Consider the following 16,589-nt stretch of genomic DNA (forward strand, 5'->3'; position numbering starts at 1 on the left):
TTCGGCCGCTTGGGAGGTGAGTTGGGGGCTTGGCGCTTTGGTTCCGCAGCTAGGGGCTTCCCGAGCTACGCGGCCCGTAAGGGAAGATCGGTCTGGGGCTGGGGTCACTGCGCGATCCGCCGGGTGCTGTGTGTGGGCGGTGCAGAGGGGAAACTGAGGCCGGGCGTCGTCAGATTGGCCTTCACCAGTCCTGGCTTCCCTCGCCCGGACCCCGGGCCTGGGAAATGCTGGTTCGCAGATCCGTGGGTGGAAAGCGGGAAGTAAAAGCGCCCCGCCTGTAGGGGCCGTTCGCTGGGTGTACGCTGCTGTACAGAGAAACGGTCCTTTTAAATCGGGCCCCTGTCTCAGGTCGGGGCTCCTGTCCCAGCGCCGCTGCTCTCCAAGTGGGTGACGTTGGCCAGCCTTTTGACTTCTCAGCCTCAGTTTTCCCCTCTGTAAAACGGGCATTGTCACAGCCCCTGCTTCGAGGGCGAGGGGTTTGGGAGGATTCAAGCCACAGGGCCCAGTGGAAAGTGAGAGCTCAAATTGGCTAGCAGTCCTATTTCACACTTAGGGTCTTCTGCATATTGTGCTAGAAGCGGTCGAAATCTGCACTTGAGGACCCGCTGCACACCTCTCCCTGGCTGTGTAAAGCTTGGACAAGTCGCTTCCCCTCTTTGAGCAGCACATCTCTTATAGGGGCTGTGGAAGTATATGCCTCTAGGCAGCGGTTCTCAACCTGTGGGTCGCGGCCCTTTCACAGGGGTCGCCTAAGACCATCGGAAAACACATACATAATTACATATTGTTTTTGTGATTAATCGCTATGCTTTAATTATGTTCAATTTGTAACAATGAAATTGGGGGTCACCACAACATGAGGAACTGTATTAAAGGGTCACGGCATTAGGAAGGTTGAGAACCACTGCTAGGGTCTATGTGAGAGCATTCCTTAATCAGGCTCCTGGTACGTGCTCACTAGAGAATGACTGGTTTTTGTTATTGTCAGAACATGGGTGTGCAACCTGTGTCCCTGAGTGATGTACCTATTTCTTTTGTTTCTTTCCCTGATTATTTGTTGAGTCTGTTTTTCCTCTCTCTCTAGACCAGTGAACCCCCCGCCCCCCCCCCGGGGGGTTAATGGGGACATTTGTGGTTGTCACAACTGGGGTGCTCCTGGCATCAAGTGGTTGTGGGGCCAGGGATGCTGCTCAACCCCCACAGTGACGGTTCCTCAGAGAATGATTGGCCCATTTTTGTAGGGAGCAGAAGGGGTACTTTGGAGGTAGTCTCAAGTCAGACTACCTGAGCTTAAAACTGATTTGTGTCTTAGCTGGATGACCTTGAGTGGTGCCCTTATCTTTCTAAGCCTCAGTTTTTCCTTCTGTAGAATGGGAATTAGGTGAAACAACTTAGAGTCTCAGCAAACTGATCAGGGAGCCAAATCCAGCTGAGGCCTGTTTTTTAAAATGAATTTTTGTGGAAACACAGCACGCCCAATGGCATACACATTGTCAGTGGCTGTTTTTGCATTATAATAGCAGTGTTGCCACAGAGACCCTGTGGCCTGTGAAGCTGACAGAATTTACTCTGGCCTTTTTCAGAAAATGTTTGCTGATCACTGAAATAAACCATTGCATGTACAGCACTTAGTTCAGTGCCTGGAACGTCCTCAGCATTTGTCACCTGAGGTTTATAAATCAGTCTTGACTGGAAGGGTGAGTGACTCTAAAGGGGATTAAGCTCTGCCCCAGGTCAAGAGCTGTAGTCTTACTTGATCTTACATTTTTTGGCCAAGACCCAACTTGGGCTGAGGTGAGAAATGCTCAGTGATAGTTGAAGGAATAAAGGGGATTGTGGGCAGGTAGGCAAGACCAAAGGTCTTCTACTGATGAGGAAACTGAGACCCAAAGAGAATGACCTCCCCAAGGAACCTGGTTGTCACTGTTGACAGTGACCTCACATTTTCCTGAGTCCATGTGGATCAAATGCCGCCAAGTGCTGGGGTTAAAAGGAAGTTGGCCTGTCCAGTGGCTCAGTCTGCTGGCTGAAGACAGGCCTGGAAAGAGCCTGTAGGAGATGCTGGACCAGAGGTGGGAATAGTATGGGCTTTGCTGGGAAAAGGTGTCTGGCTCTCTCTGAGGAGGTGACCTTGCAGCTTGGTGTCGAAGGGAGAATAAGAGTTTTCCTGATGGATCAGAGGAAAGGTGAGTAGTGGGTTTGAGTGGAGCATGGAGGGTTTGAAGCCCAGGGGGTGACACACCAGTGCTGAGGGGCACACTTGTTACATTTCAGGGAGCTTTTGAGGGTTTATACTAGTAAGTATGCAGGACAGTCTGGTGGCATTTTAGAAGAAAACTTTGGGGAGTGAACACCAGTTCTAGCTTTGGGGCAGCCTTTCTTGGGTACCTGCAGTATCCTAAGGTGGGTGGGAGAAGCACCCACAGAAGTGGTGGGCCATCCTTCAAAAAGTGGGTGCCTCTCCTTCCCAAGGTGGGTCACTCATTTTGGTAAGGTATGTCATTTTTTTCTTTTATTAATCAGTCTTTGGCAGGGAAATAAGAGGAATAGAAGTTTTTTTGTTTTTTAATGATAAAATGAAAAAGTGGACTGAGAGCTAGAAGGGATTCTGAAGGCGCCCAAGAGGAACTGTCTCTGGGACAACACCCCCCCCCCCTTGCCCCCGAGCCTGGGGCATCGCCTGCTCACCCTTACCAGGCTTACTCTTGTGCTCTGTGCCCTGCTCTGTGCCTTGGTGGTGCTTTCTGAGAGCTCATACAGGCCTCACTGTTAGGAGAGAGTAGGTCTTTGAGAATGTTGTCCTGCAGCCAAAGACCTACAAGTTGTGATTGTTCCAAAGACACAGAGTGCCTAGTAGCCATCGAGCAAAAGTGCTGTCCCTGTGTCAGGCTGGGCCCTGCTCTGTGAGGAGCAGAAATTTTGTTCATCTCAAAGCCATGAGGTAAAATCAAATGTTCACACTGTTTGCTATCCTCCCTGCTCAATGAGGTAAGAGGAGAGGCAGCAGTTTTTAGGGACCACCTGTGTCAAACACTGCCCAGTCCTGTGCTGTGGACCCGCAATCCCTTTTCTGCACTTCCAAAACGCAAATATTCAACACACAGAAGATTTCCCAAAGTTTGTAGCAAAATCATTTGGCCAGAAAATCTGACCTGTGCTGACCTAAAGCCTTAATTTTCCCCACTTAGTGTCTAGCAGTGGTTTTCAGCTGGGGTGGTTTGGCCATGTCTGAGGACATTTGTGATTGTCACCACTTGGGGGGTGCTCCTGGAATCGAGTGAGTGGGGGCCAAGGATCCCCCCACAGAGAATGACCCAACCGCCATGTCGGCAGTGCTGAGGGGGAGAAACCCTGCATTAATTATTTGGGGAAATAGTGAATTTAATCCCTGCTCACAGTAGACACCAATGTAAGTCCCCAATGGTCAGACAGTATAAGCCAGGATGACCCCAGCATCTGTGTGTCACCCCCTGTCTCCTCCCATTCAGGCCGTGCATTTAAATGTGTGCAGCCTCCTAGGACCTCAGTAGTCAGGTGGTTATGGAACACAGTCTCCTGGGATCCATGGACTCCCCTGCCCCGGGATGATCCTGCTCCCACCCCCAGCTCCCAGGGAACATTAGATGGATGCCAGGGGTGCTGTTCAATATTCCATAGTGCACAGGAAAGTTCCTCACGCAGAAAATGTGCCGCACATTGGTGGTGCCTGGGTGGAGAAACCCTGCATTAGGTGCTGAATTCTCAACCACTTGTGAAGACATTTGTTAACCCATTTTATAGAAGAGGAAAGTGAGGGCATCAACTGGGACTCTCAGGTGTGACACAGGGACAGGGAAGGCAGCATGCAGTTGGCCTTGGGTAGAAATGGCCGGACCTAAGACATTATGGCTCCAGGTCTTGTTCTTCAGGAAAAAGGGATGTATTGTCTGGCCCATCATCCATACACGGGCCAGGACAGGCTCCAGGGCCCCTGACTTGTTGACAGGGGGTGTATGGGAGGAAATCACACCAATAGACAGGAGAAGCCCAGGGGCAGGCAGCAAGAGTTGCCTTAAATTACTTCAGTGGTGGCAGGAGGGGTGGGAGCAAAGGCCCTGAGATACAAAGGATCCGAAGCATTGGAAGAACTGAAATGAGTGTGACTTCATTTTTTCCATTTCCTAAACCTTCAATGTCAGCCCCTCCAGCCTCAGCTCCATCCAGGAGTGCAGGAAACAGTTGTGCTAAAGATCAGATTTCTTTTTTCTGCTATTCTTAAGCAAACAGCCCACGTGTCCCTGAAAGGGAAGCAGATCCTCTCACCCCACACACACAACCGGAAACCCAGTGTGAATCTCACATGACTCAGTGTGCTCAGAAGTGGTGCCCAGGACTCTTAGGCAAAGTCCAGCCGCTCGGCGGTGTGTTCTTGCCCTGCCACCGGTTGAACTTGTGACCCGCTCTGTAAGGCCCTGGCACGCCTCCATCCAGTTTGCCGTCATAGTGCTGGAGGAGAGGGTGTCAGCAAACAAAGGCCCAAGTAGTAAATACTGTCAGCTTTGGGGGCCACAAGGGAAAGTCAAGCATACTATTATGTAGGCACTTATATTCATAGAATACAAAAGCCATTCTCAGCTAAGCAGGTAGCTGAATGTGACACTTGACCCGTTTTAGAACAGACTATGCAAAAGGATCCGGGTCCTGGGATCTCAGAGGTTTATATCCTAAGAGGAGGACCTTTGAAACAAAGTTTCTTAATTAGAGTAAAATAGACATAAAATTTGCTATTTTAACTATTTTTTGTTTGTTGTGTTAATCCTCACCCAAGGATATTTTTTCCATTGATTTTTAGAGAGAGTGGAAAGGAGGCAGGGGGCAGATCGAAAAACATCAATGTGAGAGAAACAAATCAATTGGTTGCCTTCAAGCTGCATACACCCCCAACTGGGCTAGGATCAAACCTACAATCCAGGTACGTGCCCTTGACCAGGAATCAAACCCGAGACCCTGTGCGGATTGACACTCTAACCTCTGAGCCACACCAGCCAGGGCTACCTATTTTTTTAATATATATATTTTATTGATTTTTTTACAGAGAGGAAGGGAAAGGGATACAGAGTTTGAAACATCCATGAGAGAGAAACATCGATCAGCTGCCTCCTGCACACCCTCTCTTGGGGATGTGCCCGCAACCAAGGTACATGCCCTTGACCTGAATCGAACCTGGGACCCTTCAGTCCCCAGGCCGATGCTCTATCCCCTGAGCCAAACCGGTTAGGGCCTAACTATTATTTTTAAGTAACAGTTCAGTGGGTGTAAGTACATTCACATTGTTATGCAACCATCACCACCATCCATCTCCAGAACTTTCTCATCTTCCCAAACTGAAATTTTAAGAGAGAGAGAGAGAGAGAAACATCCATTTGTTGTTCCACTTATTTATGCGTGCATTGGTTGATTCTTGTATGTGCCCTGACTGGGCATCGAACCCATAACCTTGATGTATTGGGGCAATGCTCTAACAAACTGAGTTACCCAGCAGGGTCTGCCTCTGAATTTGACTCCCCTAAGGACCTCCTGTGACTGGAATCACAGTATTTGTCCTTCTGTGTCTGGCTTATGTCATTGACCATAATGTCCTCAAGGCTTATCATGTTGTAACATGTGTCAGAATGTCCCTTTAAAGCTGGATAATAGTCTATGGCCGTGGTCGGCAAACTGCGGCTCTCGAGCCACATGCGGCTCTTTGGCCCCTTGAGTGTGGCTCTTCCTAAGCCTTAGGAGTACCCTAATTAAGTTAATAACAATGTACCTACCTATATAGTTTAAGTTTAAAAAATTTGGCTCTCAAAAGAAATTTCAATCGTTGTACTGTTGATATTTGGCTCTGTTGACTAATGAGTTTGCCGACCACTGGTCTATGGTATAGATCAGCGGTTGCCAACTGGTGTTCTGTGAGGTCCGAAAGGTTGGCGACCTCTGGTATAGATGGAGCACATTGTGTGTATCCACATTCATCCATCAATGGGCTTTGGAGTTCTGTCCACCTTTCAGCTGCTGTGAGTCATCCTGCTGCCTGTCGAGAATGTGTGTAGAACAAAAGCATTTTGGGCGTTCTTGGCAGCATGTCTGTCTCCTTGGGTTTAGAGGCCGGCAGGTGGCCATTGTGTTCTCAGGACCCTCCAGCTGGGGAGCACGAGTCACCTTTTGGGACTTCACTGTCTTCGAAGCAAGCAGGGTGTGGTTGCTCTCCGTGGGCCTCTGTGTATCACCCCCAAGATCCTCTAGCCATTTGTCCTCCAGGCTCTGGCCCATCCTGACCCCAGACCTGGGTCCAGGGATGCTCTTGGGCCAAAGGTACTGCTTGGTAAAGGCTCATTGTGTCCAAAAATAGAGGGGGAAACTCATAACCACCCCCCAAGAGCTTTCCAGGGTGTCTGTAACTTTCTGTCCAACTACAAGCTCTCCAACATAGCTATTTTAAGTTTGTCCCCTTTTTAGACATTGAGATATAATTCACATACCATAAAAAGTAGTAGGTTTTCGTATATTCACAGAGTTGTGCGGCCATCACATGAGTTCCAGAGCATTCCATTACCCCTGAAAGCAGCCGAGTCCCTATTAGCAGTTACTCCCCAGCCCCTGACAACCACAAACTCCCTTCCTCTGGATTTGCCTGTTCTGGGCATTTCATAAAAATGGAGTCACAGTGTGGCCTTTTGTGTCTGGATCCTTTCCTTCTAAGAAGCAGTTGATGATGCCCTAGCCGGTTTGGCTCAGTGGATGGAGCGTCAGCCTGCAGACTCAAGGGTCCCAGGTTCGATTCCGGTCAAGGGCATGTACCTTGGTTGCGGGCACATCCCCGGTGGGGAGTGTGCAGGAAGCAGCTGATCGATTTCTCATCGATGTTTCTAGCTCTTTATCCCTCTCCCTTCCTCTCTGTGAAAAATCAATAAAATATATTAAAAAAAAAAAGAAGAAGAAGCAGTTGATGGATGAGGTTTTCCATGTACCACAGACAGAGAGCTTGTAGCATGGCCAGCATCACATGCCTTGACTGCCCTTGCACTGCAACTTTTAGGTGCCAGATGCTGGCATCAGCTCTGTGTGCTGCCGGGGGTTAATGACTTCCTCTTCTGATCTCTGGCCAGTGACGGGTTAATGAAGATGGGATCAGGAGGCCCACTCCTTGATTTCTAGGGGGCACAGGCTATTCACCCCACTGGAGGTATTTCAAGGGGACCAAGATGCTTTACACCGTGGCCTCCAGCCGTGCTGAGCGGATATGAGGGGCCTTGGGCAGCATGTAGGTCCCCACCCCGCTCTTGTGTCCTCTCTAAATGGGAGCAGTGATGCACCTCGGAGGTCATTATATGGTGGAAGTGAGATGTGCTGTGTAAAGTGCCAGGCGCATCACAGTAGCTCTGGTAGCAGACTCCTCACACGTTTCTTATTCTCACCCAGGCACTAGACTAGGGATATCGGGGACTGGTCCCTCTCTGTGGGGGGCCACCCTGGGCTCTGTGGAGGTTGAGCAGCATCCCCGGACTCACCCACTCAATGCCAGGAGCACCCCCAGTCATGAGAACCACAGATGTCTCTAGACCAGCCGTGGGCAAACTACGGCCCGCGGGCCGGATCCGGCCCATTTGAAATGAATAAAACTAAAAAAAAAGACCGTACCCTTTTATGTAATGATGTTTACTTTGAATTTATATTAGTTCACACAAACACTCCATCCATGCTTTTGTTCCGGCCCTCCGGTCCAGTTTAAGAACCCATTGTGGCCCTCGAGTCAAAAAGTTTGCCCACCCCTGCTCTAGACAAAGCCCAGGCAGTACAGCACGGTGCAGAGGAACCCGGGAGGCCCTTAGGTGGCCTGGAAAGGGATCCGTGCCCTGTAGGGCCTTTCCGTCTGCTCAGGCTATCCCATGGTGCCTGTGTCACCCTTTGTGGGCCTTGGAAACTTGGGGTTCACAGACCTCCAGGACTCCAGCCCATGCGAGGCAGCCCTGGGGAGCCCCAGGCTGTCCCCATCCAGCCAGTGAAAGGGCGAAGACCGCCAGGCCCAGGGCTATGTTACCCTCCTGTGAGATCAAGGAGGGACTGCACAGGGTGCTCCGCCCACCCACATGCCCAAGAGCAGGGGCTCTGAGCCTCATTGCTTCAGTGTCTCATCTGTGAAATGGGATTGTTAATGTTTTGCCTCACAGATAAAAGTGTCTAATGTGCCTGGGTGGGGGACACACCTTCTGCAGAGTCCTGCCTGGAGTATGACCTGGGAGTAGGTGGAAGAGTGCGTATCTAAGCAGCCCAGTCCTCATGCTTTTGCCTGGGGTCTGCAGATCCTGAAAACCCCTGGGTGTCATCTCTTCCCATCTCAAGATGGATAACAAGAAACGCCTCGCCTATGCCATCATCCGCTTCCTACATGACCAGCTGCGGCACGGGGGGCTCTTGTCAGACGCCCAGGAGAGTTTGGAAGGTATGCATGGGCCTCCATCGGCCCCGGAAATGGAGTCTCCTGTCTCCAACTTTGTGCCCCCACTGCCTTCTCTCACTCCTGCTCCTCTTCCTCCCCACCTCCCTTTCTTTCATCGGAGCCTAGAACGATTACAGGATGGGTATGATAGGTCAGCACACGTGTCCAGCCGTGGACGCTGCTCCTGTCCTGGTTTCACAGCCAAGACCGCCAAGCCCTGAGCAGGCACAGGACTGAGCTCTCTGGCCTCCTAGCCCAGTGCTCTTCCCCCACTGCAAGGGTGCCAACCCCTGTCAGTTTAGGGCAGGCCTCTGTAGGAGGAAAAGGAGGCATGTGTGTCCTGGGGCAGAGGGCAGGTGGGGCAGCCCTGCACCGGTGGCCCAGGGCTCTGAGTAGTTCCTGTCCGTCCCACGTGCAATTATGTTGCCCCTGGAAGGAGCCCAGCCTTGAAGACTTGGGCGGGGGATGGTGTGGTCTTAAGCTTTGGGTTCTGGCCGGACTCCTTGGAGGTTCAGCAGAATGTCCCGGGCATCTGGATCCCCGAATGGCACTCCAGGCTGGGCTCAGCTCCGCAGCTTCCCAGCAAGGTAGCCCAGCAGTGTGACCCCACGGAGAGCACCACTGGGCAAGGACCGTAACTTCCCCCACACTTCCTTGCTCTCAGGGCTCAAGGGCACGTCTCACTGTCCAGAGTTTCCCAAGGCTCTGGGCTGACTGGAAGAATCCAAACCAGGGTCGAGGAGCACACTACACACTGTGCTCCAGGGTCTCTGCCAATCCACCTGAGGAAAACTAAGTGTGAGCCCTGCCTCCGGAGCCTCATAAACTCAGGTCCGTGCAGAAGGAAATATCTGTGTGTTCCTTGCAGTTGCAATCCAGTGCCTGGAGACCGCCTTCGGGGTGACATTGGAAGACAGCAACCTCGCACTCACTCAGACTCTTCCAGAAATATTTGAAGCTGCCGCAGGCAAGGTGAGCTGCTGGGCCGCCCCCATCACAGCGAGAACAGTGAGAACAGCATGGGTAGCCAATGGCTCCGAAGCACGTCCCTCCTGGTGAGGGAAGCGGGGCACCTGCATTGTGGGCACTGGGCCTGGTTCCTCTCTCTCAGAGCTCAGGGGCCCCTGACAGGGAGGAAGGCTCAAGGAGCCGAGTTTGGAGGAGGAGGAGGACAGCGGGATTGCCAGCTTTTTTCTTTGGGGCCAGGAGATGCCACAGAACCTGAGGAGTCCTGAGGTAACCCCGCCTTCGGAGGAGGACTCGGCCGAGGCAGAGCGCCTCAAAACCGAAGGTGAGAGAAGGTTCTCTGTCCCCACTGGCACCTCTCCACCTGGATCCAGAGGCAGGCTGATCCCTGGCTCTGAAGTCGAGGTGGGGGTGCTGTTGGACAGTAGATGGCAAACCAGCCTTTGGAGACAGGAGTCCAGGTGGGGATGGCTTTTAAGAACACAGATATATGTGGAGAAATCCTAGCCTCACACACAATGGGTGGAAATGTAAGCAGTGCAGCTGCTGTGGAAAATGGTCTGACAGCTTCCCAAATAGTTAAACACAGTGATCACATGACCCAGCAAACACACACGCCCACAAAGATGCTTGTACACAGATGCTCACAGGAGCACAGTTCGTAGTAGCTAAGAAGTGTAAACCACCCAGATGTCTGTCTGCTGGTGAATGGATACATACAAGGTGGCCTATCCATGCAGTGGATTATTCCTCAGCCAGGAAAAGCAGTGAGGCACTGACCATGCTACAGCGTAAATGGACCTTGAACACATGACGCTCAGTGAAAGACGCCAGACACCAAAGGCCACACAGCGTGATTTTGTTGATGTGAAATGTCCAGAACAAGAAAATCCACAGACCTAGGAAGTGGGTTCATGGTTATCGGGCTGGGAGGGGAGGATTGACTACTGATGAGGACAGGGTTACTTCTCGGGGTGGTGGAATGTTCTGAAAATTAGATGGAGGTTATGGTTGCACAACTCTGAATATACTAAAAAGCCACTTAATTGTACACTTTTAAAGGGTGAGTTGTGTGGTATGTGGATTACGTCTCATTAAAATTGGGCTCTATTTCTGAAAAGATGCAAAAGTGACAGTATTTGAGACTTACGTCCCCAAATACCACAATCAAAGCAGTGACAGCTACCATCAACCAAGCGCTGGCTCAGCCAGCCCCTGAAGACACTCGATGCAAACTGCACCCCAAGCCTATGCCTGAGTGTTGCATCCTGGTCCCCGAAATCTCAGACCTTCAATTAGGAGCTGGGAGAGCTGGGAATGACCCCTCAGACCCCCTCAGGTCTCGTGTGAACAGCCAGTGTACATTTTTTTCTTTTTCTGTAGGAAACGAACAAATGAAAGTCGAGAACTTTGAGGCTGCCGTGCACTTCTATGGGAAAGCTATCGAGCTCAATCCCGCAAACGCCGTCTATTTCTGTAACAGGTACCTGCTAGGCCTGCTCGGAGGCCAAGCCAGCCAGTCTCACATCCTGGCAAACAGGATGGGCTGTTGTACTATGGGTTACTTGATCGCCCCACTGCAGTCCCAAATACACAGTGTCAGGCTGTCAGCGAGCTGTCAGTCAGAGTCGATAGTGACATTTAAATTAGGTGGCACCATTCTCTACTCCGATGTGGGGCCAAGAATATAACCCACAATTTGGATACGTGACATGCTCACAACAGCATTGGCAATAGTGAGGAACTGCATCTGGCCTGTCATTTTTCTTTTTCCTTGTTTTTAAAAAATTAAGTTTATAGGAGTAACAGTGGTTAATAGCATTGTATAAATTTCAGATATACAGCTTTATAATATGACATCTGTATACTCCATTGTGTGCTCACCACCCAAAGTCTAATCATCTTTCCGTCATAATGTATTTGACCCTGGCCTGTGCTTTTTTATTTATTCATTTTTATTGATTTCAGGGAGGAAGGGAGAGAGAAACATCAATGATGAGAGAAAAATCCCTGATTAGCTGCCTCAGGCACACCCCACACAGGATGGAGCTTGCATCCCAGGCGTGTGCCCTGACCAGGAATTGAACCGTGACCTCCTGGTTCACAGGTTGATGCTCAACCACTGAGCCATGCCGGCTGGCTTGGCCTATGCTTTTAAAGGAAAAGCCAAATGAGCTGTCACACAGCCTCACTGTACGGAATATTGTGTTAATGAGAAGGACTGAGTGGAGAGCAGGAGGCAGAACCGCGCAGTCAGTGTGGAAGCCGTGGGAGCACACAGTGTACAGAAGACACCAGAAGCATGTGTGCCAAAGGTGGTCCACATCACCTCTGGGTGGAAGTGTTTTTGTTTCTTTTCTTTTAAACTATTTTTTGGGGAAGTAATTCTAGATATACAGAAAAGTTGCAGAGGGACTTATCTGGCAACATAGAATGGGCCTGAGCTTCACCCGAAAGGAAGAGCCTCCATGGCGAGCCCTGGGACTGTGGGTTCAGAACCAGGTCCTGGCGCTGCCTGTCTGCTGTGCAGCATTGGGCCACACCCTCTCCCTCCCTCAGCTTCAGTTTCCTCTGGCAAATGGGATAGCACCCTTCCCCCAGCCCCCCAGCACGGGTGCCTAGCAGACAGATGCCTGTGTCAAAGCCCACATACCCCTTCACAACCCCGTACCCACCCTACCTTACAGATGGGGAAACCGAGGCCCATCCACAGATGGCTTGTCGTAGGTGACCAGTGAGGGTAACAACTCTGAACACCCTGCTTTGTTTCCCTAGAGCCGCCGCCTACAGCAAACTGGGGAATTACGCGGGGGCCGTGCAGGACTGCGAGCGGGCCATCTGCATAGACCCATCCTACAGCAAAGCATATGGGAGGATGGGGTGAGTGCCTGGGCAGGTGCCCCTTGTGGGGCCGGACTGCCCTCCCCCCTGCATCCACCACATTCCTCCTCTTCTGATTGTGTGGGGGGTTTTCTGTTCCATTAACCAACCCTCCAAGGCCAGCGGTGGGTTCAGCCATTCAATTTAGTCCTGACACCACCTACCTGGAGGTAGTCAGACCCCACTGGTGCAGGGCTCAGCCCCACTTCAGACACCAGTCACGAGTTGTCACTGTGTTTCTGACCAACCAGCTATAATAAGGGCTTCCCCCGACCCCCTCCTCAGGATTGACAATTCCCTAGAATGACTCACAGAATTCAGGAAAACACTTTACCTACATTTACCAGTTTGTTAGAAAGGATACAGATGGAACAGCCAGATAGAGGCACACAGGGTAAAATCCAGCATGGTCCTGGATTTTGGGTGCCAGAGCCTCTGTCCCTGTGGAGTTGGGGGTACGCCACCCTCCTGGCACATGGATGTGGTCACCCTCTTTAGGTGTGATTAGAAGGGGCTTGTGAATAACAAAGGACGCACCTATGACTCAGGAAATTTCAGGAGCTCTGCCAGGAGCAGCAGGGACAAGGACCAAATAAACATCTTTGTCTGACCACCCTGGCCCCATCCTTTGGGCCTTCAAAGCCCTTGGTGTTGGGTACCACCACTAGGACACGAGTGCATTTGAATTGTCCTATGTTCATCCTCTTAGCCCCTCCCCTGACCCCCTCTTGTGTCCTCCACTGGAGCCCAGACTGGACCAGGAATGATGGCATTGACATGGAGACAGTCTGAGGTGTGGGGACTGAGGGAGGGGCCAGAGCTCTCGGGGCCTCTCCCCTTCATCCCCAGCATCTCCCCCCAGCCTGGCGCTCTCCAGTTTGAACAAGCACGCGGAGGCCGTGGCCTACTATAAGAAGGCCCTGGAGCTGGACCCCGACAACGAAACATACAAGTCCAACCTCAAGATCGCGGAGCTGAAGCTGAGAGAGGCACCCAGTCCCGTGAGTCCCCCGGGAGCAAGGGCGTGATGCTGTCGGAGGCAGAGCACAGGGCAGGCCAGGCAGACGCGCTCACAGCTCACAGGCTGAGGGCTGGGCTGCTAGGGGACCTGGCATTTGTTTAATCAGGTCTGAGATACACATTCGGAAATGCCTGTCAGGGAGGAAGACGTTTTCATTCTCACAGAGCCCCAGAAACAGGAGAGGGCATGCTGCAGGGTCACACGGGGAAGCACCAGGCTCAGTCATGAGGTGAAGGAAGAGGGGACATGTGGACCAGAGCCTTGATTATGATTTCATGAGAAGGAAGGGGTGAGGTGGGGGGGAGCAGGCTTAGGTTTTACTAGTTTGAATAATTCCAGGGGACTCTGGTAGGGGCTAGCCCTAACTGGCACCTGGCTCTGGGGTGACTAGGGCGAAAGGCTAGTGGCTGAGTGTGAGAGCCCCGCAGAGAAGGGGTGGGAGTGGACAGTGGGTTGCCTGACTTGCCTCTGAAAGGTGCACTCGTAGGTGATTTATTGACCGTCTCTAGGCATTGGTTACCCTGAGGAGGGCCCATCCCTCCAGGGTCTGCCAGGCCCCAGATGTCAGAGCATCAGAAAATGAAAGATGCGTTAACACAGTACTTTTCCCTGGTGATGGACGGTGGGGCTCCTGCTTTTTATGAAGCACCCCTAGCCCTATGGGCTGGCTGCTCAGGCCGAGAGAGCATCTGTTTGAGCGAAACACCTCTTAGAACTCCAGAGGGGCCCCACAGGGGGTACTAGCTCTCAGATCCTGGGCCAGTGTCATCTCCCTGTGTCCTGATGCCACTAACCGTGCTTTCCTTACCCACAGACAGGAGGGCTCGGCAGCATCGACATCGCGGGCCTGCTGAACAACCCAGGCTTCATGAGCATGGTGACTGCCCTCCTCGCCCCAGCAGCGTCCTCACCCCCCACCCGAGCCTGCATGTCACTGCCTGCCATAGACCAGGGCCACTCGTGTGGCACTGTGGACTAGAGCTGGGGTCACTCTGGGTGGGGGCATGCCTGGGCACTATGGGGTGTTGAGCAGCATCCCTGGCCCCACCTACTCCATGCCAGGAGCACCCCCAGTGATGACAACCACAGATGTTTCAATTGTTGTCTTGTGTCCCCTGGGGCCAGCATACCCCCAAGGGAGACCCCCCCCCATTATTGAGCCAAAGGACAAATTAGATCCTGCCTCTCCTGGCTGAATAATGTGGGGAAACTACCTCCCCGCTGCCCAGCATGGTGTTCTCACAAGGAGACAGTGATAGGGCCACGCCTGCAGGTTCGGATGGGACAGCAGAGCACTAGGTATCCCATTGAGAGCGGGCTCCCCGCTGTGACCTGAGGGGGCTGGTCCCTACACACACATGCCCATTGCTGAGTGATCTTGCTCGGCCTGAGGCCGCACTGCTGGCCTACAGGCCTTAGGGTGCAGGGTCTCAAACTATCTGGAAGAGAAAAATCCTCAGTACATCAAGGAGCATCTCGCCTCCTAAATGCAGCAGAGGTTGTACTTCCGTTGTGAGTCTGTGCTGCAGCAAAGCCAGGGTCTTCGTTGATGTTCTGGCTCAAGGACTCAGCCTAATAGCAGCCACTCCTTTTGACTTCAGCCACCCAGCTCCTGCTGGTTTGTGTACTATTACTGGCACGGCCATCACCCTGCATTTACGTGGCTTTTGGCAGAGCTGAACGGTTGGAGCAGAGACACCCTGAAAGCTGACAGTACTTAACCTATGGCCCTTTACAGAAAGTTAGGCAGCCCGTGAGCAGTGGTCTGGCAGAACCCTGACCTGGGTTCTGAGGAAATGTCCTCAGTGGAGCTGTGGAGGCACGAAAGTGCCCGGTGCAGTGTTGCTGACTGATAGAGCTCTCCTAATGTCTCGTGACCCAAAAAAGATAGAAAATACACACACCCAGCGACACCTAAGGTGCCAGCAAAGAAAGGATAGGTGCCCTGGAGTCTCCTGAAATAAGGGCCCCAAACGGGATCAAAGTGGTGAAACATGAGTCTCATCGCATGGAGGGAGAAATGGGGTGTAGGGGAGAGGCGGGGAGAGCAAGTACCTGGGGTGACATACTGGCTGTGCTGGGGCAGGAGAGCCCGGGGTGCTCGAGAGGGAACCTTCTCGGTCGGAGCATGTTGGACGCTGTCCTCTGACCATCGTTTTATTTCCTCAGGCATCAAACCTGATGAACAGCCCCCAGCTTCAGCAGCTGTAAGTGACAACCCTTTTCCCCTGGTCTTGTGCTTAAATCCCTTTTTGTGGTAAAACACATCAGGTTATTATTTTAACCATTTAGTTTACAACTCAGTGGCATTACGTGCATTTCAGTGTCGTGCAGCTATCCCCACCACGGAGTTCCAGAATATTCCACCACCCCAAAAGAAGCCCCATCGTTATAGTCACTCTCCCTTCCCCTAATCCCTGGCAATAACTAACCCACTTCCTGTCTGTGAATTTAATTTTCCTGTTCTGGAAATTTCACTGCGACCTTTGGTGTCACAGACATTTCTCAGTGTCAGCTGGGGGCCAGAATTGTCCCATTGAGCATCAGTGCCGTTAGGGCAAAAAGCCATTCCTGGAAAAGCTGATGACCTCACAGGGCTGTCATCACGGAGAAGGGTGGTGACACAGAACGTCTCCTGCTAGCAGAGGCCAAGGGCTGAGTGGAGCCACTGGGGGACGGGTGGGCTGGGCCATCCTGTACAAGTCACAGGCTCTCTTCTTGCAGCATGTCCGGGGTGATTTCCGGCAGCCACAACCCCCTGGGGACTCCTGGCACCAACCCTTCACAGAATGACCTGGCCAGTCTCATCCAGGCGTGAGTAGCCCTGCATAGTGGAGGCACGGTGGGCAGGCAGGGACGCTCCACGTGGGAAAATGGAAGTGTCAGTGCTGTGTCCTCCAGCGAGCGGGCACACTGCTGTTGAGGGTCACATGTGGGGGACGCGTGACGAGTGCCTGGGGGACACTTCCATGTGGATGTTTGGGGAAGCGGCTGGTGTCCCGGCGAGCTGAGCCTGGCGCCTCTCTCACAGGGGCCAGCAGTTCGCTCAGCAGATGCAGCAGCAGAACCCAGAGTTAATTGAACAGCTTCGAAATCAGATCCGAAGTCAAACACCCAGTGCCAGCAACGATGACCAGCAGGAATGACCGCTCACGTGAGTCCCCTCGGGGAGGAGGTGCACCCCCTGCCAGATGTTTCCACTGAATTTTGCTCCTCCCCCTCCCAACTCCCACTGAGAGACATGGACTGAAACTTCACAGC

General features: G+C 52.2%; 2 protein-coding genes across 4 annotated transcripts in view; both read left to right on the plus strand.

Moving 5' to 3' along the window:
• On the plus strand, positions 1-16,556 carry LOC102262845 (small glutamine-rich tetratricopeptide repeat-containing protein alpha). 3 transcript variants are annotated; one of them, XM_005858823.2, is made up of 11 exons: positions 1-16; positions 8,325-8,464; positions 9,330-9,433; positions 9,668-9,752; positions 10,811-10,910; positions 12,203-12,307; positions 13,170-13,308; positions 14,143-14,205; positions 15,498-15,535; positions 16,053-16,142; positions 16,360-16,556. In XM_005858823.2, exons 2-11 carry the CDS (start codon positions 8,365-8,367, stop codon positions 16,472-16,474), a joined length of 939 nt encoding a protein of 312 aa, XP_005858885.1. In that variant the 5' UTR covers positions 1-16; positions 8,325-8,364; the 3' UTR covers positions 16,475-16,556. The 3 variants fall into 3 exon arrangements, with proteins under 3 accessions (XP_005858885.1, XP_005858886.1, XP_014389150.1); XM_005858824.2 differs by lacking the exon at positions 1-16 and adding an exon at positions 1,596-1,697; XM_014533664.1 differs by lacking the exon at positions 1-16 and adding an exon at positions 4,879-4,951.
• LOC102263356 (small glutamine-rich tetratricopeptide repeat-containing protein alpha) overlaps positions 9,666-16,589 on the plus strand; it is a 29,110-nt gene continuing 22,186 nt past the window's right edge. The window contains exon 1 of the mRNA XM_005858825.2: positions 9,666-9,752. The gene's annotated coding sequence lies outside the window, so the exon portion shown is untranslated. The remainder of the gene's footprint in view (positions 9,753-16,589) is intronic.

This window comes from Myotis brandtii, unplaced genomic scaffold (assembly GCF_000412655.1).
Source record: "Myotis brandtii unplaced genomic scaffold, ASM41265v1 scaffold122, whole genome shotgun sequence".
NCBI classification, from domain to species: domain Eukaryota; kingdom Metazoa; phylum Chordata; class Mammalia; order Chiroptera; family Vespertilionidae; genus Myotis; species Myotis brandtii.